At 42.5% G+C, this 26371-nt stretch overlaps 1 protein-coding gene across 1 annotated transcript; it reads right to left on the bottom strand.

Moving 5' to 3' along the window:
• Positions 1 to 2991: 2991 nt before the first annotated feature.
• Positions 2992 to 7697, bottom strand: LOC123408940 (vesicle-associated protein 1-3-like). The gene is made up of 8 exons (XM_045101966.1): positions 7409 to 7697; positions 6657 to 6727; positions 6475 to 6556; positions 6249 to 6364; positions 5979 to 6134; positions 5840 to 5884; positions 4233 to 4310; positions 2992 to 3384 (listed from the first exon to the last, which is right to left on the bottom strand). Exons 1-8 carry the CDS (start codon positions 7464 to 7466, stop codon positions 3274 to 3276), a joined length of 717 nt encoding a protein of 238 aa, XP_044957901.1. The 5' UTR covers positions 7467 to 7697; the 3' UTR covers positions 2992 to 3273.
• Between the last annotated feature and the right edge of the window lie 18674 nt (positions 7698 to 26371).

Raw genomic sequence — 26371 nt, 5'->3', positions numbered from 1 at the left:
TGAGAAGTTTAATACAACTCTGACATCTGTTGGCTTCGTTGTTAATGAAGCTGACAAATGTGTATACTATTGCCATGGTGGGGGCGAAGGAGTTATATTGTGCTTGTATGTTGATGACATACTGATATTTGGAACCAACCTCAAAGTAATTGAGGAGGTTAAGTCTTTTCTGTCTCAAAACTTTGAGATGAAGGACCTTGGGGTGGCTGATGTTATCTTGAACATCAAGCTGTTGAGAGATGATGAGGGTGGGATTACACTTCTGCAATCCCACTATGTTGATAAGATTTTGAGTCGCTTTGGATATTCAGACTGCAAAATTTATCAAACACCATATGATCCTAGTGTGCTTATTCGAAAGTTTAAAGGCACAGCTATAGATCAATTGAGATTCTCTCAAATTATCGGTTCACTTATGTACCTAGCTAGCGCAACGAGGCCTGACATCGCGTTTGCTGTGAGCAAACTTAGCCGGTTTGTTGCAAACCCGGGCGATGTTCATTGGCGTGCTGTTGAAAGAATTATGCGCTACTTGAAAGGTACTGTCAACCACAGGCTTCACTATACGGGATTCCCATCGGTACTTGAAGGGTATAGTGACGCGAATTGGATCTCTGATGCTGATGAGATGAAGGCCACTACTGGGTATATGTTTACTCTTGGGGGTGGTGCTATTTCCTGGAAGTCTTGCAAGCAAACGATCTTAACAAGATCGACAATGGAAGCAGAATTAACAGCATTAGACACATCTGGTGTCGAAGCAGAATTTCTTCGAGATCTTTTGATGGACTTACCTGTGGTTGAGAAGCCGGTTCCGGCTATCCTTATGAACTGCGATAATCAGACGGTTATTGTTAAAGTGAAGAGTTCAAAGGACAATATGAAGTCCAACAAACATATAAGAATGAGATTGAAGGCTGTCAGACGTTTGAGAAACTCCGGAGTGATAGCGTTGGATTATATCCAAACGGCTAAGAATCTGGCAGATCCCTTTACTAAAGGGCTATCACGTGTTGTGATAGATAGTGCATCGAGGGAGATGGGTATGAGACCCACATGAGTTTCCATGGTAGTAACCCAACCTATATGATCGGAGATCCCGTGAAGTAGGACCTGGGAAAACAAGCCAGTGGTGAACTGAGGAGAGTAACTTTACTAACCCACTCCGTTGGAGATGCAATACTCTCGGATACTGTACGGTAGGATGACTACTGTCTTAATGTGTTCTAAAGCTTATATGTAAGCAAGATGCTGTCCTACAGAGCGATCTTTGGAGGAACACACCTATATGAGCTTGACTGCTGGTCACAGTCTATGAGGTTTGGGTGATCTCTAGTAAACTCATGAATAGGCCAGGAGTGTGACTAATATGCTCCACCCGAGGGGTCACCTTCGGCAGTCTAGTACTAGTAAGACTTGTGGTGAAGCTCTTTTACGCCAAGCTGACAATTCAAGGCATAGTCCATTGTTCAGTTGTAAAGGAGTGTAGCTACTTGTTCTAGGTGAAGCTCAACCTTAATAGGTCTTCACTGAAATGCTGGTATATTAAAACAGTGATTGGAATGAGGGAACACGATGTGCCCTTGAGATCTGGTGGGGGATTGTTGAAATTTGGAGGTGGGCCTTAGGCCCATTAGAGAATTTCAGAAAAATCTACAAGGGCCCATGTAGGTGGTGGCATGGCAAGGTGGTGGGAGTTTAGTCCCACCCCGCTAGTGGAGGAGAGTTTGGACCCCTTTATAAGGGTCTCTCTTCCACATGCTATTGGAGAGTGAGAAGAGAAGGTGTCCTCGCGCACTCCTCCTCCGCCGCCCGCCTCGCCACGCCGCGGGTTGCGGGTTGCGGGAATGAGCCGAGCCGAGCTCATACCTACGCGCTTATTTTTGCGGGTCAGGAACGGAGAATACGTAACGGACAAGGAACGATCCGAGACGTCGGATCGTGGCTGTTACCGACTCGGACGTGGGCTTGGCCCACATCTCTCCACCCAGCCGCCTTTATAAGCACGCGGTCGCCTACCCTAGCCGTCATGAGAATCAGATCACATCTGCCTCACGCCTTCGTTCCTTGACTGCTGCTGCCGCCGGCGACTCCGTCCCGTTTACCGCGTACACGGTCGACGGGAGAGCAGGCCTCCGAAACCTCGCCTCTCCGGTTCCTGTACGGGAGAGGGGCGATTAGGTTTTTGGGGAGCGATCACGCGACTGCTCGCCTCCGTCCGTCTGCTTCGTCTACGTCCGCGTCGCCCTCGTCATCGCCATGTCTTCACCAAGCGAAGCTGATCGTCTCCGCGAGGAAGCCGAGAAGAAGACGGCAGAGGATACTGCCGCCGCCGCCGCTGCTGCTGCTACGGCCAACTGGCCGATTGGAGGGTATGACTCGTTTATCCTCATGTTCGTATTTATCCTAGCAGTACTACTTGTTTGCATAGATGCATCCACTATGTGCGTAGTATGTGCTAGGTTAGCTCAAGATCAGTATGTCATTAGTCTAGTCAATGCCATGCTAGTTATTATTTTGTGGATTAATGTACTCGGAAAATTGCCTATTTACTCAACAGGAAGGAGAGTGGCTGGCCATCAGTGCTTCCAGTACACGGAAGGCGGCGGCGGCAGAGACCAATGAAGCCAACTCCTGTTCTCTAGTCAGGATCGTCGTGACGAGGTGTTCATGCCTGCTACTAGGGTTCGTCGCCGGCATAGTCGCCACGGCGGCGTGGGTGCTCCCCAGGGCCCCTGGGCGTCCCCAACTATACATCGTTCCTACCTGATGATCTCTCATGTTCTACAAGCCTAACTGTAGGAACAAACATGAACCAAGTTATATTCAGACTCATCACCCTGATGAATTGACAGCTTAAACATACCTTTCTTTGCGCGTACTAAATATGGCTTAACTACATACATGGTGCAGTTCGCATGATCAAATATGTTCTTATGCACTAATGTAACGGGAGCTCATTGAAGCTGAAACATCTGGCAGAAGCAGCAATGAATTCACCAACAGTCACAAGGTGAGATCAGAATGAATTAAGGTTATGGTGAATGTGACATAACTTGCAGCTGTTAAGGATTAATTAATTAAAACAAGTCTACTCGATGTGATTAAAATCACGGAAAACCACCATGTAATGTACACAAACCAAAGCTTCTAAGCCGTTACAAGTTAGAATAGAACAGGCGCTCCTTTTAGGAGGGAAAACACAAGGCCCCATATGTTGTTGGTATCCATTCTTTCCTGGGAATGTGACACTGTTGGGGGACTACTCTTCTCCTATGTCTTCTTGAGGATGAAACCAGCGATGATGCCCAGAATACCCACCACAATCAAGAAGGTGATTGAGAAACCGCCATTGCTTTTGCTGCTCTCTTTGCGTAGAACATCCTGAAATTAACAGAGATTTCATTATCATATGGCCTGATAAACTTCATAGAATCCATTAAATTCTGGAAACCACACAGGCTAGAAGCATGTGCATCATCGTGCACAATGTAAGTTTGACGTTTATCAATCAAATAATGCATATTGAAAAAAATCAATCGAATGGAAAATCTAATTAATATCTGCCAAAACCGAACACAACTTTCAGAGTATTTACATCTGCCAAAGATATGCACTGCAAATTTGAATTTCATTATCCATTGATAGGTCATCTGAATTTGAAGCCATAGTCCATTATTGTTAACTTTAGACAGCTTACACTAAGAAATAAACAACTGATCTGTTATAAGGTTCACTCCACACAACACACAACTAGCAATCACTGCATCTTCTCGTGGCAATCTCCAATAAAGGACAAATTTGATTATTATTTTCTTATGCTGACAAACACCGCCTTAACTTTATGCTTATGTGTAATTATGAGCATGACACTTGTCATTACATCAATTGACAAATCTGAATAACGCTCTACACATAAGCATTCAATTGGCTCGTATAAAAACCAATGGTGTTAAGCAAAATTTTCTTGGTTAGGACAAGCAAGCAAGAAGCTAAAATGCAATAGATTATCCCATACATTTCCTTTATTCATGGTAATGATAGTGATAACATAAAGTACAAAAAAGGGAGCATGTCTATAATTTGTTGAACCTCACATCAATAAATAGCTGAGTGAACAACCCCTTGAGTCACCTTTGAGATTGCTATGGTTAAGAAACAAGTAATGATGGATTTTATTTTTCAAGAATAGAACATTGGTTCAGAACTGTCACAGTTGTGAAAGCACTTACCAGCTCTTGTCTCAACTTTTGGTTTTGCTGAACAGCAGACATTTTCTCCTCAGTTAGCTTGGAAATCATGGACGTTGCCTAGAAGGAATAACAAACCACATACATTTTATCAAAACATAAAACTTCAAAAGCATTTTGAGATAGACTGACAACTAAGAGATCATGAATTTTGGCTACGTGTTGTTAGCAAACTTTTACAAAGGCGATACATATATACATACATACAGTAGCCAATACCATCAAAGCCACACTTTTTTTCCAAACTGGTGTATGTATTCATTAATTAAAAACAATGCTTGAATTACCATCACGCCAGACCAGTACCCACGCACAGGCAGGAACTGCCATTGGAACCGATAACCACTGCACTCGACACATGTGCCACCCGATTATCATCAAGACCACATGATTTTGCTTACGTATGTGCTCCAATTCACGCTATACCGTCCAAGCAGTGAAAAGTTTACAGGAAATAGGTAACCGATATAAATTACAAATCCATCTCGGCTGAGGGTAGATCAGGGATCCTAGAGGCACCAAAATTTGGGAGGTAGGATAAAAAATGGATCATATGCTACTTGGCATTCTCCTGTTTTCCAAATACTATGTGGTTTTGTAGTAATAACCTAAGCTGTTTTTAGGTTCCCAAGTTAATAGTGATACAAATCATATATACATTACGTACTTAACAGTGAAGACCAAGTCTCAGGAAGGTGCCGCCATGAACCTACTCATCAGTCTTATCACCAACCGCCTCATAATAACAGGGCAGGGTGGTACTAACTGAAGGGGGCACAAAAGTTTTTTTTCCTATTTCACAAACGGATATTTATGATTGACAGGGCATGCTACCCCGCAAGCAAGATTCACATACTCGCAGTCAGCAAGCTAGCGTATGCTTCCAGAGGATTTAGTGCAGGGACAATTCTGAATGTCTGGACAAAGCCATGTCTATTACATACCTGGCCAAACGGGCCGGCCTGGCCCGGCACGGCCCGGCTGTAAACGGCGCCCAGGCACGAATATTAGCCGGGCCGGCCCATGTGCGCAGCCTCCCGGCCAAGGCACAGCACGGGAGCTAAACGGGCCGGCCCGTCGGCACGGTAAGCACGTTTTTATGCCTCTTTTAGGTAGTTTTTTGGCTGATTTTAGCCTATTGGGCTATTTTATATGTTATATATATATATATAAATATGTAAATAAAAAATAAAAAATGTAAACGGGCCGTGTCGTGCCGACAAGCATGCCCAGCCTTCAGGCCCAGGCACGGTCTGAGGCGGGCTGCGTGCCTGGCACGGGCCCGTTTAAGTCGTGCCGTGCTGGCGGGCTCACAGGTCGGCCTTTTTAGCCCGGCCCGTTTGGCCAGCTATAGTCTATTACTTTATCTCAAATAAAATAAAATTGAACAATCAGTACTACAGTCCATATACAAATCAGTCAGTTAGGGCAACATCTACGTAGGGGCATACAGCATAATACCAACATAGTCAATATACAATTAACCAGTTGTTTGCTCGTTATTGCAAATTGTAGCCTTTTTACCAAGGATACTGATCAATATCAAATACATAGGTACCATAAAGGTTAGATAAGGAAATAAAGGGTACCTCTAAAGACTTATCCTTTGATAGTTCACCAGATGGTCTAAATACCTGAACAATGGATATAAAATATATTGTAATTTTATCATGTAAAAAAACCCAGGAGTTTCATTAAAAAATGAAAGAGTCAACTTCAGTGACTTACAGATTGTGGCATTGTAGAATTAGGGGTCCCGTTTTCAAATGAACGAGCAGAACTCCCTTGTTCTGATTCTTCAGACAACGAGCTGGGTGTAGATGTTGGCACATAAATTACACGCAGCTTGCATTCATCAACAACCTTCCCTGGCTCCTTGTTGAACTGTCATCACAAAACCACATGGATGAATGACATGATGATGTGCTAGAAACAAATAAATGCAGCAAGGAGCAAATTGACAGAAATAACACAAAAATGGAGTGTCAAGGCAGGTACCATTGCTGCAGTAATATCTTGAGTTGCTGCACCATTCTCAGCTGCAACACTTTGAACTAGGAACTTGTCCTTACACTGCAGATCAGGAGGTGCCTCCCTCTGCGCTTGCATTGTCACTGACAACAGAGAAAATGGTAAGGATACTTGTAAATAGAAAACTGAGCAAGTTAAGCAGAGTTTTCTTTGCACTGAGCTGTTTATCACTATATAATGGACCGACAGCTACCTGTGACATCACAAGTTGACCCAGGAAGTACAACGCCAATATTTGGGCGCACACAGTACTGCTTTGGGTTGGTAGTTTTGACCTGCGAACAGTGACGAGGTAATGATTTTGTGTCCATTAGAACAACTATATGAACAATAAAAGCATGAGACACATATGACTAAAATTTTACAACTGATTACCTTGAATGCTACATAATGGTCAGTCTTATTAGTGAGTTGCATGGAGCACGAGCTCTGCTTCATCAATTCAACTGTATGTACAAAATAGAAGTTCAGGCACATTTTGATTAAGAAAGACAGTACAAACCTCTAGATATTCAGTGCAAAGATACAGTAAACTAACCCAGACAAACATTGAAAGCAAGCAAACTGAATAAACAGAATCATGATCATTGACAGAACAATTTAACACATTGCGATCAAATTCAAGATCAGCTAACAATGGCCCAAATATCACATCCTAAACACAATGTAAATTGACAGGAACATTTCATTTCAAGCAGCTCCATAATGCCAGATCAATGCAGCGATGATACACATATTTGCTAGCAAGATCCCAAACTCCTGGAATATCAAATGATTATCATAATCATGTTTCTATAGATTGTACATTCGAACATGCCCTCGATACAGGGTGAGATTCCATGTGCATCACGAAGCACATCAGACATAACTAACTGAAATCCCACAAGAAAAAACGCCATGCAGTAGGTGCCGGTTTGCAGGAAGCACGCAATCGCCCAAGATCCTGAGTTCGAATCTAAAGCAAGCTGATCAGACACACGGATCCGATAAGCAAGGACCAATGGCCTCGTCTCTATCCCAAGATCCCAGCTTTGACTAGGATCCATTTGGACGGGACAGACACAGCAATAACTACGCGACGCGATCCGAGCAATTCGATCTGGAGACAAGATCTGGAGACAACTTACAGGGGAATGCCAGCTCCGAGGGCTGGATCTCGAGGAAACTCGCGCTTCCGGCGCTCATGGTGGCTTCCTCGCAAACAAATCAAGAACTCAAACCACCCAAAAAAAAATCGCAGCGGAGAGAATTATTTGAGGCTTCCCACGGATTCAATCGGGAAGCCAAGAACGAGGACGCCCACCAATCGATTGCAACAAGAGGCGGGGGATCCCAGGGTGGGAAATGGGAAAAATTAGGAATTTATTGGTCGCCCTCGCTCTCTTGTCCTCCTACTGTCTCGGGCATAAAAAGGTTGCACGGAAATGGTTTTAAAAATGGAATATTGTATTGAACGGATGAACTGTGATCGTTAGGAGTCTGCGGGTAAAGGACTATACTACCCTCGGCTGGTAGCGCTACATATCCTCTCAAGTGCTGGGTCAGTGAGGGGTATGGATGGTATTGCAGCTGAGCTGTGGGAGGCCGTGACGTGGCGCTTTAATGGGCGTGCGCGTCTCGCTCTTTGCCAAAATCGTTTTATTGCCCATTCATGATTTACCTTTTGCGTACCCATCGACGCGCTTAAGTGACGCCATCATGAAAAGGGCAGTGAAAAGGGATGTGCTCTGCTCGACGCGTCGCTTAAAATTTTCCCCTGTAAGTTGTATGCGTCAGCTGTATGCGCGCCGTATCGTTAGATTTTCATGTAATAGAAATTTTTGATGCAATAAATTTCGTTTATAATGCAGTAATTTTCGTTGACGGTTGTAATAAAAATATAGTTGTAGCAAAAAATATCACCGTGATCGTAACAAAAAAACGAAGCTGATGATGCGTGGTAGCAAAACAAAATAAGGGTTAGTAGCAAAACAATCCGGTGGATTGGGGTTGCAACTATGACGAACGTGTACGTAACTTTTTTAGTGAACGGTTGGAGAAAAAAGATACCGGTTGTAGCAAAAATTAACACGGTTGTAGCAAAAAATCCAACGAATTGAGGTTGCAACCAAACGTATATGCAGCTTTTTAATGGATAAATGTAGCAAATTTGGACACCGGCTGTAGCAAATTTAAACGATCGCCGCAGGGGAACATGTTGCATGGCCATACGCGTGGGTCGCGCGCGAGACGCATGGGCAGCGAGCGACCGGCGCGCCGAAGGGAAACGTTTCCCTCATGAAAAACGATGGCTTGACCCTGTAGAAAGATTACGCCGATTTAAAATTTGTAGTTCCCGTGTGGATTGCCTTCTTCAAGAGGATCAAAATGGATATCAAGATTATCTAAAACGAATCTCGGTAGACTTGGGCGTTCGGTCTAACTGAACCGATCGATTTGGTTTTTCAGATCATAAACATTTTTGGTTTCTTAAAACGTGCACACCGATCGGGTCATGCGGACTTAGATAACCGATTTCTTTAAAAACCGAAAAATCGGTTCGGTCACCCGTTTTGACCGAAGTAGCCGAAGTCCACTACTAGCACGGGACAACACAAAAGGCTAGTCGTAGCTGTCTTTATAGTTTTCCCTATGCTTCCTTTCCGAGTCGCTGCCCGAGGTGGTACTAAAGCATGCACTGTTGTAGTGAAACTAATGCATTTTATATGGGTTGATTGCTATACCATATGGACCATACCACCAAATGTGTACGTGGTTGGACTTAGATGAGAGAAAAAAAGATACTAGAGAGACTTGGCTTGTCGGTCTAGCTGGACCAGCCGATCAATGGCCTCGATGGGGAATATAGGAGCAACCGCGCGTGTATTGTAGTTTCGGGTTATTAGGTATTTTCAGTTAACTAGGTGCTAAAACCGAAATTATCAAACAAAATTCAGTTCTCAAGATTTAATAATCGAAATAGAAACAAAAACTTTCCGGTTTCGGTTCATTCGATTTCGGTCCCGGTTCTTTCGGTTCGGTATATCGGTTCTCGGTTAATATGCCCACCCCTAAATCTCGGAACTGAAAGTTCAGACAAATTCGAAGGGGCATGTGTTTGACACTAATGACGGGTTTGGTTTGACGGAAAAGTCACGACTTTCGAATCCAACAATTTTTGAAACCATACCCACTGTTTGTTACGCACATCGCGTATTAGATAGCACTATCTTTTGATACATCGATTCACAAAACTGAAAATGACAGGAGCCAAGTGGATTAGGAAACCAGGGTCGCAAGATTGAACTAAACAAAATGTGTATCCGGTAAGAAAACATCGGAAACCGGAGCTTCCGGATATCATAACGAATACGTTAGCGGACTACAAACCAAACATAAGTTTTAGATTGCCTAGAACCGTTTTTAAGACGGCTTCATATGAAAAATTATTGACATGAAAGTTCTTGGCCTCATCAAAATGATCTAAAAATGATCATCTTGATCCAAGATTGTATGCAACCAGAAAAGTTGTAACATCCCGACATAATACAAATGATAGACTACTTATATCGGCAAGGTGCACCTTTTTTTCGGGAGCCCATCCAAAAGGAGGCTCAAAGTTAAGTGGGTATTCATTTATATGTTAACATGCTTGACTCTGAACAATTTAAGGATGTATGACCGACTAAAAAGTTGAATCCGGATGCGCACAAGTAAGCATAAAGTGCTCGCCATGACTTGATAGGTATGGTCGAGGCGTTACGGAAGCCATATGAAGACCAAGGACGGAAACTACAGAAATTGGGTCGGACATTGTGACCAAATGCCAGTCCCAATATCCAACTCACGTTAGGAATATCTGACTTGTACAAGGCACTAACTTTGCCCGAATATTTCCCAACACATTCAACCAAATGTCGGTCCCAATGTCCAACTTAGGCTATGGGTTTCACTTATTGGACGGGGTTTTGAGTCTTTTTCTTGTATGAGAAGTCCATCTGCATCAGATACAAGTGAGATCTGATGGTCGATTAAACAATGTACAATCGTCAAATTAATCTATCACTTTCAGCCGTTACATTTTCATCTCTTACTCGTTTTTCTTCTTCTCGTTCTTCGTTACACTTCATATTGCATGCAGTGAACCTTGAGGCCCTAGGGGCGATCAGATCGACCTAGGGTAGCCCATAGTCATCGCATTCCTTGGTCGCACTTCTTGGTGAGGGCCCCTCTAGGGTTTCGGGTATTCAAAAGATCACATCGACATGTCGTGCGTATCGCACCCCCGACGTGGCTTCTCGGGTGACATGCATCACGCTTGATGAGGGGGGTGCATGATGACATTTTCGTGTGCGTACAAACATTTTAGCAACTCCACTAGGACGAAGCTTCGAACAGTTCATCATGATCGTTCTTGCTATGAAGAGATTATGATCAAGGCTTTGCAATAGGTAATATGAATACCTAATTCACTTATGTAGATGCAAATAATGCAGGATTGAGAAGAGGCGTCTAGAGGGGATGAATAGACTAATTGACCAAATAAAAAACCTAACCTTTTCCCAGTTTTAATGGTTGGCTAGTTTTAGCAAATGTAACAAGTCTAACACACCCTACACATGCAAGTCTAAGAGTATAGCAGCAGAAAGTAATGACATGCATATGTTAGTAGAGGGTAGGGATAGGAAGATCAAACGCAAAGGTTAACACGGCGATTCTTGGCGTGGTTCCGATAGGTGGCGCTATCGTACGTCCACGTTGATGGAGACTTCAACCCACAGAGAGTAACAGATGCGCGAGTCCATGAAGGCTCCATGAAGAAGCGGACTTGTCCATTCCACCATGGCTTACGTCCATGAAGGAATAGTCTCACTCGGGTAGATCTTCACGAAGTAGGCGATCTCCTTGCCCTTACAAACTTCTTGGTTCAACTCCACACCTAACCAATCTAGGAGACACCACTCTCCAAAAGGTAATATATGTGGTATGGATGATGAACTCCTTGCTCTAGTGCTTCAGAAGGTAGTCTCCTCAACACTCAATCAATATCTCACAGAATTTGGCTTGGTAGAAAAGACTGATTGGACAAAAAGCAACTTGGGGAGACTAAAAATCAAGATTCATATTGTTGGAGTGGAAGATCTTGATCTCAACACATCAGTAGGTGGTTCTATCTAAAAAATGAGTGCTCTCTCTACGAATGAGAGGAGGTGGAGGGGTATATATAGCCATATCCAAAAATCCAACCGTTACAACATTATTACCCAACTCGGTGGAACTGAAGTAAAAAAACTTGGTTACACCGACTAGTGCAAAATGTCCTGACTTTCTGGTTCTCGATGAGACCAATTCGGTTGGCCTATGCAGTTCCAGGGACTCGGTGGAACCGATATGAAAAACTTGAAAATTTTGATTTTTATGAAATGGATACTAGCAAGGTGGTCACTGGTTTTCGGATGTACCAAAGTGTATCTCGGTTGTACTGAGTTGCTAGGGTTTGGCTTGGGTTGTGTGTAAGGAAAACTCGGTGTGGCCGATATGGAAATGTTGGTTGCACCGAATTTGATCTTTAGGGTTTTCGACAGAATGTTTTGTGGGAGGAATGTTGAGGATTTTGGTGGTAAATCTCTAAGCACTTTGAGCAAGCAGATCATCATAGATACCCCATCCCCTTTTAATAATATTGGCTTTCCTACGGACTCAAATGTGATTTCTCACATAAAGTAAAATGTAGAGTCTTGAAGCTTGAAGCTAATGCCAATCACGTTCCTTTCCTTCTTGGGGATCCTCCTCGTAATTCCTAGCCCAATCTTTGGACTTAATCTGAAACAGACTAGGTAGAATTGTTAGTCCAAGAGATATTGTATGTTGTCATGAATTATCAAAACCTCCAAGGGAGCATATGTGGTTTGAATCTCCCCTTTTTGGTAATTGATGACAACATACAATCAAAGCTTCAAGTTGAAATAAGCAGTAATATATGATAGCTTTGAGAAACATATGACCAAGACAAGCTCACCCTAAATGTGTGCAATCCTTTAGGGAATGGTTGCTTTTGGAATGCATGAACACACACATAGTAGAGAAGAGAAGACATGACAAGTCATATGTAACTTGACTATATGCATCCGATATATGAGAATGAAGTGTCCCCATGTTCAAGATTTACTCTTGCAAATAATAAGTGCAAGAAACAAGAAATCATCCTGAGCATGGCTATTATGCATATGCTTACCTTGAACTTCTTGGGCATTTAACTAGAGAAACATACTTGAGAAAACAAGGTTAGATAACAAAAGAATATTTCTTTCATATAAACGCACATAACTTCAAGTTTGCCAATATTCGGATGACATGTAAGAAATAATATTCTCTTAAGATTAACAAGTCTCCAAGAATATTTGTAGAACTTTATCCCCTGAATATGATTCTTCTTTTACCTCTCCCCCTGAATCGTTAGCATGTAGATATTGGGAGTAGGTCGGGTGAGACAAGTCTAGAATGAAGACACAAGATCAACACATGAACTAAATTCACGTCACTCTGTCTTTTCTCTCTCCCCTTGAACGTTGAATTTAAGCTTTGATTTTTTTTCTCCCCCTTTGGCATAAATTTCCAAGAAGGTAAGAGGGTAAGTGAAAGGACGTGGATGTCGCCTAGAGGGGGGGTGAATTGGCGCTTTAAAATAATTACGGTTTAGGCTTGAACAAATGCGGAATAAAACTAACGTTTAATTTGTCAAGCACAAAACCTAAAACAACTAGGCTCACCTATGTGCACCAACAACTTATGCTAAGCAAGATAAACAACTAAGTGATAGCAAGATATATGACAAGAAACAATATGTCTATCACAAAGTGAAGTGCATAAGTACAGGGTTCGCGTAAGAGATACCCGAAGCATGCGGAGATGACGATGTATCCCGAATTTCACACCCTTGCGGATGCTAATATCCGTTTGGAGCGGTGTGGACTGATAGTCCCAAACGTATCTATAATTTCTGATTGTTCCATGCTTTTTTGGGTGACATTGTTATATGTTTTGCTACACTTTCATACCTTTTTACACATATTTGGACTAACCTACTAACTCAGTGCACCCAGTGCCAGTTTCTGTCTGCTGATGTCTTTTTTGCAGGGACTTTTAACCCAATTTACAAAGCCCCAAAATTCCCGAGAAAAATATATATAAAAATCAGCGTGATGGAAGCATCACAAGGCATCAAGTGGGGCCAGAGGGGATCTAGGGCTCGCCCAGGCAGCCACCCTACGCGGGACACCTCCTCGCCGTGCCACGAGGCCGCCTGGGTGGGGCCCACCCCCTCTAGTGCCCTCCTTCGGCCTATATTTACCTCTCCGACTGAAAACCCTATGAACAGATCCAGAATCGCGGATTTCTCCACCGCCAAGAAATTCTCATCGAAACATCGAGAAATTGTGCATATAGAAAACTCTAAAGAAATCTGCCACAGTAGCGCTTCCGAGATCGGGACCGCCGGAAGACCTCTTCCCGGCACCCTGCCGGTGGGAGGATTGACCTCCGGGAGCTTCTCCACTATCATGGACGCTTCCCGGACATGCCGTGAGTAGTCCTCCTTGGACCATGAGTCCATGACCAGTAGCTATGTGATGTCTTCTCTCCAATCTTGTGCTTCAATGCTTAGCCCTTGTGAGATGCCCTACATGATCAAGGCATCTATGTAATTTACCTGTTGTTGCTATGCTGCGTTTGCTGGGATCCGATCGATTATGAGATTATGTTCAGATTGTGATGAGTTATATATTTGGTTCTCATTTTATATTATGTTCTTGAGTAATTCATGCATGTTCTTCGTTGCTTTTTATTGCTTTGGCCGAGTAGTAGATTGTAACTCCAAGAAGGAGCGTTATGCATGATTGTGGGTTCATGCCCCCTGATGTCTATCTTGAGTGACAGAAACATGAGACTAGGGAATGTGTTGTTGCCACCAGGGAGAAAACAACGGTGCTTGTGACCATGGTTGCAAGGATTGTTTACCTTACGCAAAGTTCGTTAATGCAATTATCCGTTGCTTTGAGTTTACACTTTGGGTGGGGCTCGCAACTTAATACCAGCGAGATGTTCTGGATAGATATCTCAAGGTGGATGATTAGAGAGTAGATGCTGATGGATAAACGATCTACTTGTCTTGGCGTACTGCCCATTACTTTTGAGCCTCTAACTTTCTAGTAGCATGATTGGCATTGAAGTGCCTTTATAATTCTGTCAATTGCCCAACTGTAATTTGTTTACCAAGCATAGTTGTTTATCGTCTTTTGGGAGAGAGACATCACTAGTGAACATCATGTGACTCTGGTCCATATTACCACCCCTATTTACACCTCCATCATTTACTACTTTTATTTACTTTTCCGTTGCAATCACTATCGCTATTCCCGCTTGTGTTTTGATCCTTTTCAAACTACAAGGCCGGAGAGATTGACAACCTCTCTGAACTCGTTGGGAGCAAAGTTATTTGTTGTGTGTGCAGGTCCACGTCTTCTGCTAGCGCCAGAGCAACGGACACCTACTTATTGATCCTCGGAGTCCTCCTGGTTCGATATACCTTACAGTCCCCGTGTAAGGGAAATCTATTGCTGACTACATCTCCACCTTCAACTTGGGGTAACCAACGAGGGGCGAGAAGTATATCCATCAACTCGTCATCAAGCTAATTTCTCGCGCCGTTGCTGGGCACTCCAGTCTTCAAGATAGAGGAGTTGCACACTATCTTTTACCTTTGCTTTTAGTTTTGTTAGTTTGCTTTCTAGTTTTTGCTTTAGAGTCTTATACTAAAAACCACAAAAAAAATTAGTTGCTTTGCTCTTGCTTGTTGCTGCTGCTATGGGTTCCACTGAGAACACTAAGTTGTGTGACTTCACTAGTCACAACAACAATGACTTTATCTGCACTCCTATTGCTGCTCCCGCCACTAAGGTGACTTCCTATGAGATTAAACCTGCTTTACTGAACCATGTTATGAAAGATCAATTCTCCGGTGCTGGAGATGCTACAGCTTTGCACTTGAATAATTTTGTTGAGCTTTGTGATATGCAAAAGTACAAAGAAGTAGATGGTGATATTGTTAAACTTAAGCTTTTTCCTTTCTCCTTGAGAGGAGGAGCTAAAGTGTGGCTTCAATCTTTGTCTAGGAATAACATAGATTCTTGGGATAAGTGCAAAGATGCTTTTATTGGGAAGTATTACCCGCCTGCTAAGATTATCCATTTAAGAAGTAACATTATGAATTTTAGGAAACTGGATAATGAACACGTTGCCCAAGCTTGGGAACGTATGAAACCTCTTGTTAAGAATTGCCCTACACATGGTTTGACACTTGGATGGTTATCCAAACTTTCTATGCAGGATTGAACTTTACCTTGCGGAACCTGCAGGAGCAAACTCAAGCTTGTTGAATTCACGACGACAAGAGCTACTCAACATCGACATAAAATCTTAAGAACATGCAGTTATGAGAATGCTAATAATATAGAGATGTGAGACCTCTATGAATGAAGAACATGCAAAAAACTTCCAACATCGAAAACATCATAGAAGATGCATATAGACTCTGTTTTCGATGAACTCGAGCTTGTCATGAAGATGACCATAAGCTCTAAAAATCACAAGGAGAAACACCAAACAAGAACCAAGATATGATGCAAGGATGCAAATGGTTTGAGCTCTCAACGAACGATACGATCAAGCTACTCACTTGAGAGCCCCCCTTGACAGTACGGCAAACTATCCTACAATAGAAAAACCTATAAAGGGCAAACCTATACCTTGCACCTAGTTCTTCTTGGGCTAGATGATGATGATCTTGGCTTCCATAAGATGGACCACCTTTCTTGATTGCCCCCCCCCATACTCACTATGGGTGAGCCACTCTTCAACACATTCTTCACATGTCCATTGCCACCACAATGGACGGCAAGCTTCAAGCATGATATCTTCGTGATGCTCCACTTGAACTTGCACACCGTAATCTTGATGACGATCACCACTTGATGTCATCCTTCATAGGTTGAATGGGATCTTCCTCTTGACGCAAACCCATGGAAACACACCTAACCCCACATAGAACTCTCACGAAGACATGGGTTAGTACACAAAAGCGTTATGGACAATGCTTACCATACCATGGGATCACTTCATCCTTCTCAATACTTCTTGTACGCTTTGTGTGTTGATCATCTTGATTTACTCTCTACTTAGTCTTGATTAACCTTGTGTATTTATGACCAATCTTTGGATAATACTTTGAATACCACCTTGGTCATCATATTGTTGGGTAACGTAGCATAAATTCAAAAAAATTCCTACGCATATTCAGATCTTCCTATGGAGAGACCAGCAACGAGAGAGGGGTGAGTGCATCTTCATACCTTTGAAGATCCCCTAGGGGCTGGTTCCCTCCCCCACTTGGCCCATCTTACCTCCCGGGGTCTTTGCCCCCCTTCGGTGGACCCCCGGGGCCACCTCCGGTGGTCCCGATGGTCCCGATACGTTACCGGTGATGCCCGAAACACTTCCGGTGTCCGAAACCATCCGTCCTATATATCAATCTTTACCTCCGGACCATTCCGGAGATCCTCGTGACGTTCGGGATCTCATCCGGGACTCCGAAAAACTTTCGGTAACCTCGTATAACAATTCCCTATAACCCTAGCGTCATCGAACCTTAAGTGTGTAGACCCTACGGGTTCGGGAGATAGGTAGACATGACCGAGACACCTCTCCGGCCAATAACCATCAGCGGGGTCTGGATACCCATGGTGGCTCCCACTTGCTCCACGATGACCTCATCGGATGAACCACGATGTCAAGGATTCAATCAATCCCGTATACAATTCCCTTTGTCTGTCGGTATAGAACTTGCCCGAGATTCGATCATCGGTATACCTATACCTTGTTCAATCTCGTTACCGGTAAGTCTCTTTACTCGTCCCGTAGCACGTCATCGTGTGACTAACTCCTTAGTCACATTGAGCTCATGATGATGTTCTACCGAGTGGGCCCAGAGATACCTCTCCGTCACACGGAGTGACAAATCCCGATCTCGATTCATACCAACCCAACAAACACTTTCAAAGATACCCGTAGTGCACCTTTATAGCCACCCAGTTACGTTGTGACGTTTGATACACCCAAAGCACTCCTACAGTATCCAGGAGTTGCACAATCTCACGGTCGAAGGAAAAGACACTTGACATTAGAAAAGCTTTAGCATACGAACAATACGATCTAGTGCTATGCTTAGGATTGTGTCTTGTCCATCACATCATTCTCCCAATGATGTGATCCCGTTATCAATGACATCTAATGCTTATGACTAGGAAACCATGATCATCTATTGACTAACGAGCTAGCCAACTAGAGGCTTGCTAGGGACACATTGTGATCTATTTATTCACACATGTATTACTGTTTCCTGTTAATACAATTATAGCATGAACGATAGACGATTATCATGAACAAGGAAATATGATAATAACCATTTTATTATTACCTCTAGGGCATATTTCCAACACATATAAAGTTCTTGAAACCAACAGATGGACTTCAAGAAGTGCTTATGGACAAATCCTTCGAATATAACTTAAGGCAACCATTGGTCCATAGGGATTGTCATCAATTTCGAAAACCACATATGGATAAATATGCTCTAACAATCCCCCCATTTTGGTAATTGATGACAATTAGTACAAGAGATTTTATATAAGGAAATAAGCATGACCAAGTGCACACATACAAAGCAATAATGCATGCGTACAAGATGTAAATGCTTAAGCAATAAAAGCAATACCCTCTAAGCATCAACAAACTAAACTCTCTAAACTTCTTCCCCATTGGCATCGATTGCCAAAATGGACAAAAAGTTTAGAAATCCAATATAGTAGGTGGTCCTCCAAAGAGTGTGTACTTCTCAACAATAGTGCAAAGAAATACACAAATACAATGATAAACGTTGGAGGAAAACGAACTATATCGAGGACCCAAAGATTGCAAGAAGGATCGTATGTCACAAAGACATACAAAAGAGAGAAACAAGCAATCAAAAGATACCAATAGGAACAAGCAATCATATGGTCCTACGAACCACATAAAAAAGATATTATGATAAGGGCAAAGGAGTGTTTTATCAAAACTAGAGAAGCTCCCCATGATTTTTGCACTAATAAGAATTTTTTGTATTTGATACAAGTACATAAAATAGGATCGTTGCTCCCCCAAAATTAATAAAAACACACAACAAGTGCAAGGAAATAGATGAGACAATAAGCATATCACTTGCACAAACCATATGGTTGAGGAACATGTAAAAGAGGCAATATAATAATAGGCTCAACCAAATTGATGTGTGTGAGTCATGGCAAGGCACTTGAGAAGACTAAGATAAGGGTGAGCATTACTCATCAACATAGTCTTTAAGTAATGAGAACTAAAGTGCATGACATATCCTTCCCACACACACTACTAGCAAATGGGTTCACAAGCTTACTAATAAACAAATTGAGAACCACACTTGTAACAACCCATGGTGAAGAAAGGAAATAATAACCTTGTCAAGAGAAGGATACCAACCAAAATATCAAAACCCTCGTCAAGACAAGCATGAGGGAAAATAATCTTCACCACCAAAGACTGCTTCAGGATGCAAGGATAAGAGATCCGCACTCAAGACAAATCCTTTCACGAAGCCACCAAAAACTGAAAAAGGGAATGCAACGGTGGATGTGAAAGAAAAGAGGATATCAACTAGAGATGTAACTCCTCTCATGTGTAAAAGATTCTAGCTAGACGACAATCATGATGATATATATCCACAATGAAGGATGTACACAAGAAATGGTTACAAGAAGGAACAAACAAGATATCCAAAAGGAAGTCATAAATATACCAATAAGATATTTGCTTGAAAGCATAACACATGGCCTAATATTTTCTTATTGTACAATATGAACTTCCAACTTATGAACATCAAAGACATCCCAACTAGCAATAAGACATCATCGTTCAGATGCTTTGAGGAAGGAAACAAGTACCACAAGAACGAATCAACAAATTCATGCCATGATGCAACATACGAAAGGTTGAATGCAAGAAATGTATGCATAAAGTAGATACTTGTTATCGAGATAGCATTGGATTGATGTAGTAGATAATGGTTCATCGATCATCCTAGCTTGGCTCCAATAAGTCTATGGTGTCAACACTTTCCTTGTAGGTGAGCCGAGCATCCAATGCATATCCAATTTTTCTAGAACAACAACACAAACAAAATGGTGCCCAAACTCATTGGGACCAAAGAGTTAGAAAACCAACAATACATAGGACAAACTCCACATAAATATGTGCATATTGATATGAAATTGAATTTCATGCACACTTTAGCCAATTTATGACAAGGTGAAGTTTCCCCTATATATCGGGTCAAGGAAAGAAAGCATGCAAAAAGAAACTATATATATATAGTAAATATGCATGCTCAAGGCATTCAAAAATCAAATCAACACATAGTTGATAAGACACCAAATGACAAGGTGTAAAGTGAAAATAAAATACCAAACAAAAAATTATCACTTGAAGGATACCAATTAAAAGATATATCAAGGACTGATATCCATTGACACATGGCACACAAAAGGAAACAAGATACCAATTGATGGAAAACAAACACGAGGTATCTGGTTTCCAAAAGAGAGCTAGGTTCCGAACAAACCAAACCCTCGACAAATTTTCATGATGCCACAAAGCATCATAAAGAGAAAGACTTGCCTCCCATCAACACACACTTGATGTGGATCAAAAGATTATATGATAGACATATAAAGAGCTTGTTCCAAAGAAAATAGGATAGCTCCCCCAAGGGATGTGATTATATAGAATTTCCATTTGAATACAAAATGCACAAGATGGTATCATCACTTTCTCTATATCTGTAGAAACACAAGACATGTTCAAACCAATCCACAAGAGGCAAGGAACACAAACGATACATAAAATCCAATGTAAAGATGATTAGCAATTTCTACCACATGAAGGGAATACCAATTGTCAAAGGACAAGAAGTATTTGGAAACAATTCCCATTGGTATATTGCAAAAATATCCAACATCATCTTTACTCCTAAAACGCAAGCAAATGACACTTGTGGAGCTAACATGCCACCTAGGAACAAGATAATTTGCAATATCAACACTAAGTGGCAATACCTCTAATATACACATTTTCCAGGCTTGTAATATGCACATAGCATATTACTCCCCCCATAATGTGATAACTCAACATTTATTAGCAAGTGGCAAATGAAAACCAACAAGAGATAATTAATGGACCATTTAGAATTTGAATTTCTCATGAGTAGGACATACCACATAGAGACTAGATAAACTTGTAATATCAATATTAAGTGGTATTACTCATGTATACACATTTATAGGATTGTGAGGTGCGCAGAGCACATCACTCCCCCACAATGGGATAATCCATTAATTCCTCAAAAGAGCCAACAAAGATACAAAGAGGATGCAAAAAGGCTCAACACAAGACTCACATATACATGATGTGCAAACTAATATACACATACTTTATTACTCAAGATAAGCAAGTTGGAAGCACAACATATACAAAAACATGCACAATACAAAATCACAACATGCAAAGGGGAAAGTAACTAACAATATAAACAATTTAAGTACAAGTTACCGTAAGGAGGCACATTGGATATAAGATAGAAACTCGATAATATAAATGACTTGGCTTGAGATAATATGAGTGATGAAGACCCCTTAATTCTTCATTATGTATCCCAGTCTCCAATGTCCTCCAATATCACCTATTAATAAAGTTTGAGCTTTTTGGTCCCCAACCATGTTGGGTCCTAAGAGGTTAGTCGCAATAGGCTTGGCTACCCAAATGGTTCTTTTCTTGACACCACTTTGAGTACCAACAAACTTGGCAAACACCTTGCCAACCTTATCCTTCCCAAGAGAATAGCTATCATCAATAATGATTGGGTTGGATAAATTACCTCTCGTGCAAGAAGAGGTGAAGTGACCCTTCTCACGACATAAGTAGCAACATCTACTATTTACTCTCTTCCCAATTGATTTCTCAACTTGAGGAGTGTTGGCTTGAGTATTCTTGGGGAGAGGCATTTCTTCAACTTCTGGTTGAGTATGTGTTTGAACATGTGGCCGCTTCCCTTGTTGCTTGTGACTTTGGGGCTTCTTCTTTAATGGGCAAGATCTAACATGGTGCCCTTCAATTTTGCACTTGAAGCAAACAATCTTGGCCGAATTCTTTGTTGGGGAATGTAGTAATTTCCAAAAAATTCCTACGCCATAACAAGAATCTATCTAGGGGAAACCATCAATGAGCAAAGGGGTCGAGCATCTTCATACCTTTGAAGATCGCTAAGAGGAAGCATTGCTAAAACGCGGTTGATGGAGTCGTACTCGCGGCGATTCAGATCGCGGTGGATTCCGATCTTTGCACCGAACAATGGTGCCTCCGCGTTCAACACACGTGCAACCCGGTGACGTCTCCAATGCCTTGATCCAGCAAGGAGGGAGGAGAGGTTGAGGGAGAGCTCCGACAGCACAAAGGTGTGGTGGCGGTGGATCTACGTGGTATTCCAACATGGCTTCGCCAAGCAATACAGAGGACGAGGAGTAGGGCTGCGCCGAGAGAGAGAGATTGTGTCTCAAAACATCCCCAAACCCTTCACTATATATAGGAGGAGAGGGAGGAGGGTGCCCACCCTTAGGGTTTCCCACCCTAAGGGGTGCGGCAGTCCTAGATGGGAAAGGAGGACGGCGGCCAAGGGTGGAGGCACCCTAGGGTGGGCCTTGGGCCAAAAGGTGCCCCTCCACGCCTAGGGTTTTGCCCCTCTCCACTCCTTGTGCGCCTTGGGCCCTTAGTGGTCGCACACCAGCCCACCTAGGGGCTGGTTCCCATCCACTTTTGTCCCATGTAGCACTTTGGGGCTGGTGGCCCTTTCCAGTGGACCCCCGGAACCCTTCCGATGGTCCCGGTACATTATCGGTGATGCGTGAAACACTTCCGACGATCAAATCGTCACTTCCTATATATGAATCTTTACCTTCGGACCATTCTGGAACTCCTTGTGATGTCCGGGATCTCATATGGGACTTCGAACAACCTTCTATAACCACGTACGTTATTCCCATATAACCCTAGCGTCATCAAACCTTAAGTGTGTAGACCCTACGGGTTCGGGAACCATGCAGACATGACCGAGATACCTCTCCGGTCAATAACCAACAGCGGGGTATGGATATCCATGTTTGTTCCCACATGTTCCCCGATGATCTCATCGGATGAACCACGATGTCGGGGATTCGATCAATCCCATATGCAATTCCCTTTGTCTACCGGTATGATACTGGCCCGAGATTCGATCGTCGGTATCCCTATACCTTGTTCAATATCGTTACCGGCAAGTCTCTTTACTCGTTCTATAACACATCATCCCGTGGCTAACTCCTTAGTCACATTGAGCTAATTATGATGATGGATTACCGAGTGGGCCCACAGATACCTCTCCGCAAACGGAGTGACAAATCCCAGTCTCGATTCGTACAACCCAACAGACACTTTCGGAGATACCTGTAGTGCACCTTTATAATCACCCAGTTACGTTGTGATGTTTGATACACCCAAAGCACTCCTATGGTATCCAGGAGTTACACAATCTCATGGTCTAAGGAAAAGATACTTGACATTAGAAAAGATTTAGCAGACGGACAACATGATCTAGTGCTATGCTTAGGATCAGGTCTTGTCCATCACATCATCCCCAATGATGTGATCCTGTTATCGATGACATCTAATGTCCATGATCAGGAAACCATGATCATCTATTGATCAACGAGCTAGCCAACTAGAGGCTCACTAGGGACGCATTGTGTTCTATATATTCACACATGTATTACGGTTCCCGGTTAATACAATTATAGCATGAATAATAGACAATTATCATGAACTAGGGAATATAATAATAACCACTTCATTATTGCCTCTAGGGCATATTTCCAACAGTCTTCCACTTGCACTAGTGTCAATAATCTAGTTACATTGTGATGAATCGAACACCCATAGAGTTCTGGTGTTAATCATGTTTCGCTCGTGGAAGAGGTTTGTCAATGGATCCGCGACATTCTGATCCGTATGTACTTTACAAATACCTATATCTCCATCCTGGATGTATCCACATATGGAGTTGTCACAGAATAGAGTCATCGGGCCCGACGCACTAGGAATCACTCCTAGGTCGGTGATGAACTCCTTCATTTAGACTTCTTCCCGTGCTGCTTCTGAAGCAGCTATGTACTCTGCTTCACATGTAGATGCCGCCACGACGCTTTGCTTGCAACTGCACCAGCTAACTGCCCCATTATTCAAAATATACATGTATCCGGTTTGTGACCTCGAGTCATCCGGATCTTTGTCGAAGCTAGAATCGACATAACCCTTTACAACGAGCTCTTCAGCACCTCCATAAACGAGAAACATATCTTTAGTCCTTTTTAGGTACTTAAGGATGTTCTTGACCTCTGTCCAGTGATCCACTCATGGATCACTCTAGTACCTCCCTACCAAACTTATGGAAAGGTTGACATCAGGTCTGGTACACAGCATGGCATACATAATAGAGCCTATGGCTGAAGCATAGGGGACGGTACTCATCTTTTCTCTATCTTTTGCCGTGGTCGGGCGTTGAGTCGTACTCAACCTCACACCTTGTAATACAGGCAAGAACCCCTTCTTAGCCTTATCCATATTGAAATTATTCAATATCTTGTCAAGGTATGTGCTTTGTGAAAGACCTATGAGGCGTCTCGATCTATCTCTATAGATCTTGATGCCTAATATGTGAGCAGCTTCTCAAAGGTCCTTCATTGAAAAACTCTTATTCAAATAGGCCTTTATGCTTTCCAATAGTTCTATACATTTCCCATCAACAATATGTCATCCACATATAATATGATAAATGCTCTAGAGCTCCCACTCACTTTCTTGTAAAAAAATGCTTCTCCATAAGTCTGTACAAACCCAAACGCTTTGATCACCTAATCAAAGCGAATGTTGCAACTCTGAGATGCTTGCACCATCCCATAGATGGAGCGCTGGAGCTTGCATACCTTGTTAGCATTGCTAGGATTGACAAAACCTTCCGGCTGTATCATATACAATTCTTCCTTAAAGAAAGACGTTCAGGAATGCCGTTTTGACGTCCATTTGCCATATTTCATAATCATAAAATGCCGCAATTGCTAACATGACTCAGATTGACTTCAGCATCGCTATAGGTGAGAAGGTATTATCATAGTCAATCCCTTGAACTTGTTGATAACCCTTGGCGACAAGTCGAGCCTTATAGATGGTCACATTACCATCTGCGTCAGTCTTCTTCTTAAAAATCCATTTATTTTTTATGGCTCGCCGATCATTGGGCAAGTCCACCAAAGTCCATACTTTGTTCTCATACATGGATCCTATCTCGGATTTCATGGCCTCAAGACATTTGTTGGAATCCGGGCCCGCCATCGCTTCTTCGAAGTTCGAAGGTTCACTGTTGTCCAACAACATGATTTCCATGACAGGGTTGTCATACCACTCTGGTGCGGAACGTGTCCTTGTGGACCTTCGAGGTTCAAAAGCAACTTGGTCTGAAGTTTCATGATCATCATCATTAACTTCTTCTCTAGCCGGTGCAGGCACCTCAGAAACATTTTCTTGTGTTGCGCTACTCTCCGGTTCGAGAGGAGGTACAATTACCTCATGAAGTTCTACTTTCCTCCCACTTACTTCTTACGAGAGAAACTCTTTCTCTAGAAAGGATCCATTCTTGGCAACAAAGATTTTTCCTTCGGACCTAAGATAGAAGGAATACCCAATAGTTTCCTTAGGGTATCCTATGAAGATGCATTTTTTCGCTTTGGGCTCGAGCTTCTCAGGTTGAAGTTTCTTCACATAAGCATCGTAGCCCCAAACTTTCAGAAACGACAGCTTAGGATTCTTGCCAAACCATAATTCATACGGTGTCATCTCAACAGATTTAGACGGTGCCCTATTTAAAGTGAATGCGACAGTTTCCAATGCATATCCCCAAAATGATAGCGGTAAATCGGTAAGAGACTTCATAGTTCGTACCATATCCAATAGAGTACGATTACGATGTTCAGACACACCGTTACGCTGCGGTGTGCCAGGCGGCGTGAGTTGTGAAACAATTCCACATTTCCTTAGGTGCGTGCCAAACTCGTGACTCAAATATGCTCCTCCACGATCAGATCGGAGAAACTTTATTTTCTTGTCACCTTGATTCTCCACCTCACTCTGAAATTCTTTGAACCTTTCAACGGTTTCAGACTTGTGCTTCATTAAGTAGAAATGCCCATATCTACTTAAATCATCGGTGAGGATGAGAACATAACGATAGCCACCGCGAGCTTCAACGCTGAGTGGATCGCATACATCGATATGTATTATTTCCAATAAGTTGGTTGCTCGCTCCATTGTTCCGTAGAACGGAGTCTTGGTCATCTTGCCCATGAGGCATGGTTCGCATGTGTCAAATGTTTCAAAATCAAGAGACTCCAACAGTCCATCTGTATGGAGTTTCTTCATGTGCTTGACACCGATATGACCACGGCGGCAGTGCCACAAGTATGTGGGACTATCATTATCAACTTTACATCTTTTGGTACTCACACTATGAATATGTGTAACATCACGAGCGAGATTCATCAGGAATAAACCATTGACCAGTGGGGCATGACCATAAAACATACCACTCATATAAATAGAACAACTATTATTCTCAGATTTAAATGAGTAGCCATCTTGCATCAAGCGAGATCCCGATACAATGTTCATGCTCAAAGCTAGTACTAAATAACAATTATTAAAGTTTAAAACTAACCCCGAAGGTAGATGTAGAGGTAGCGTGCCGATAGCGATCACATCGACCTTATAACCATTCCCAACGCGCATCGTCACCTCGTCCTTAGCCAGCCTACGCTTGTTTCGCAGTTCCTGCTTAGAGTTGCAAATGTGAG

The sequence above is a fragment of the Hordeum vulgare genome, chromosome 7H (genome assembly GCF_904849725.1).
Source record: "Hordeum vulgare subsp. vulgare chromosome 7H, MorexV3_pseudomolecules_assembly, whole genome shotgun sequence".
Classification (NCBI taxonomy): Eukaryota; Viridiplantae; Streptophyta; class Magnoliopsida; order Poales; family Poaceae; genus Hordeum; species Hordeum vulgare.
The sequence above is the reverse complement of the archived record's forward strand: the minus strand, read 5'-3'. Positions and strand labels throughout refer to the sequence as shown.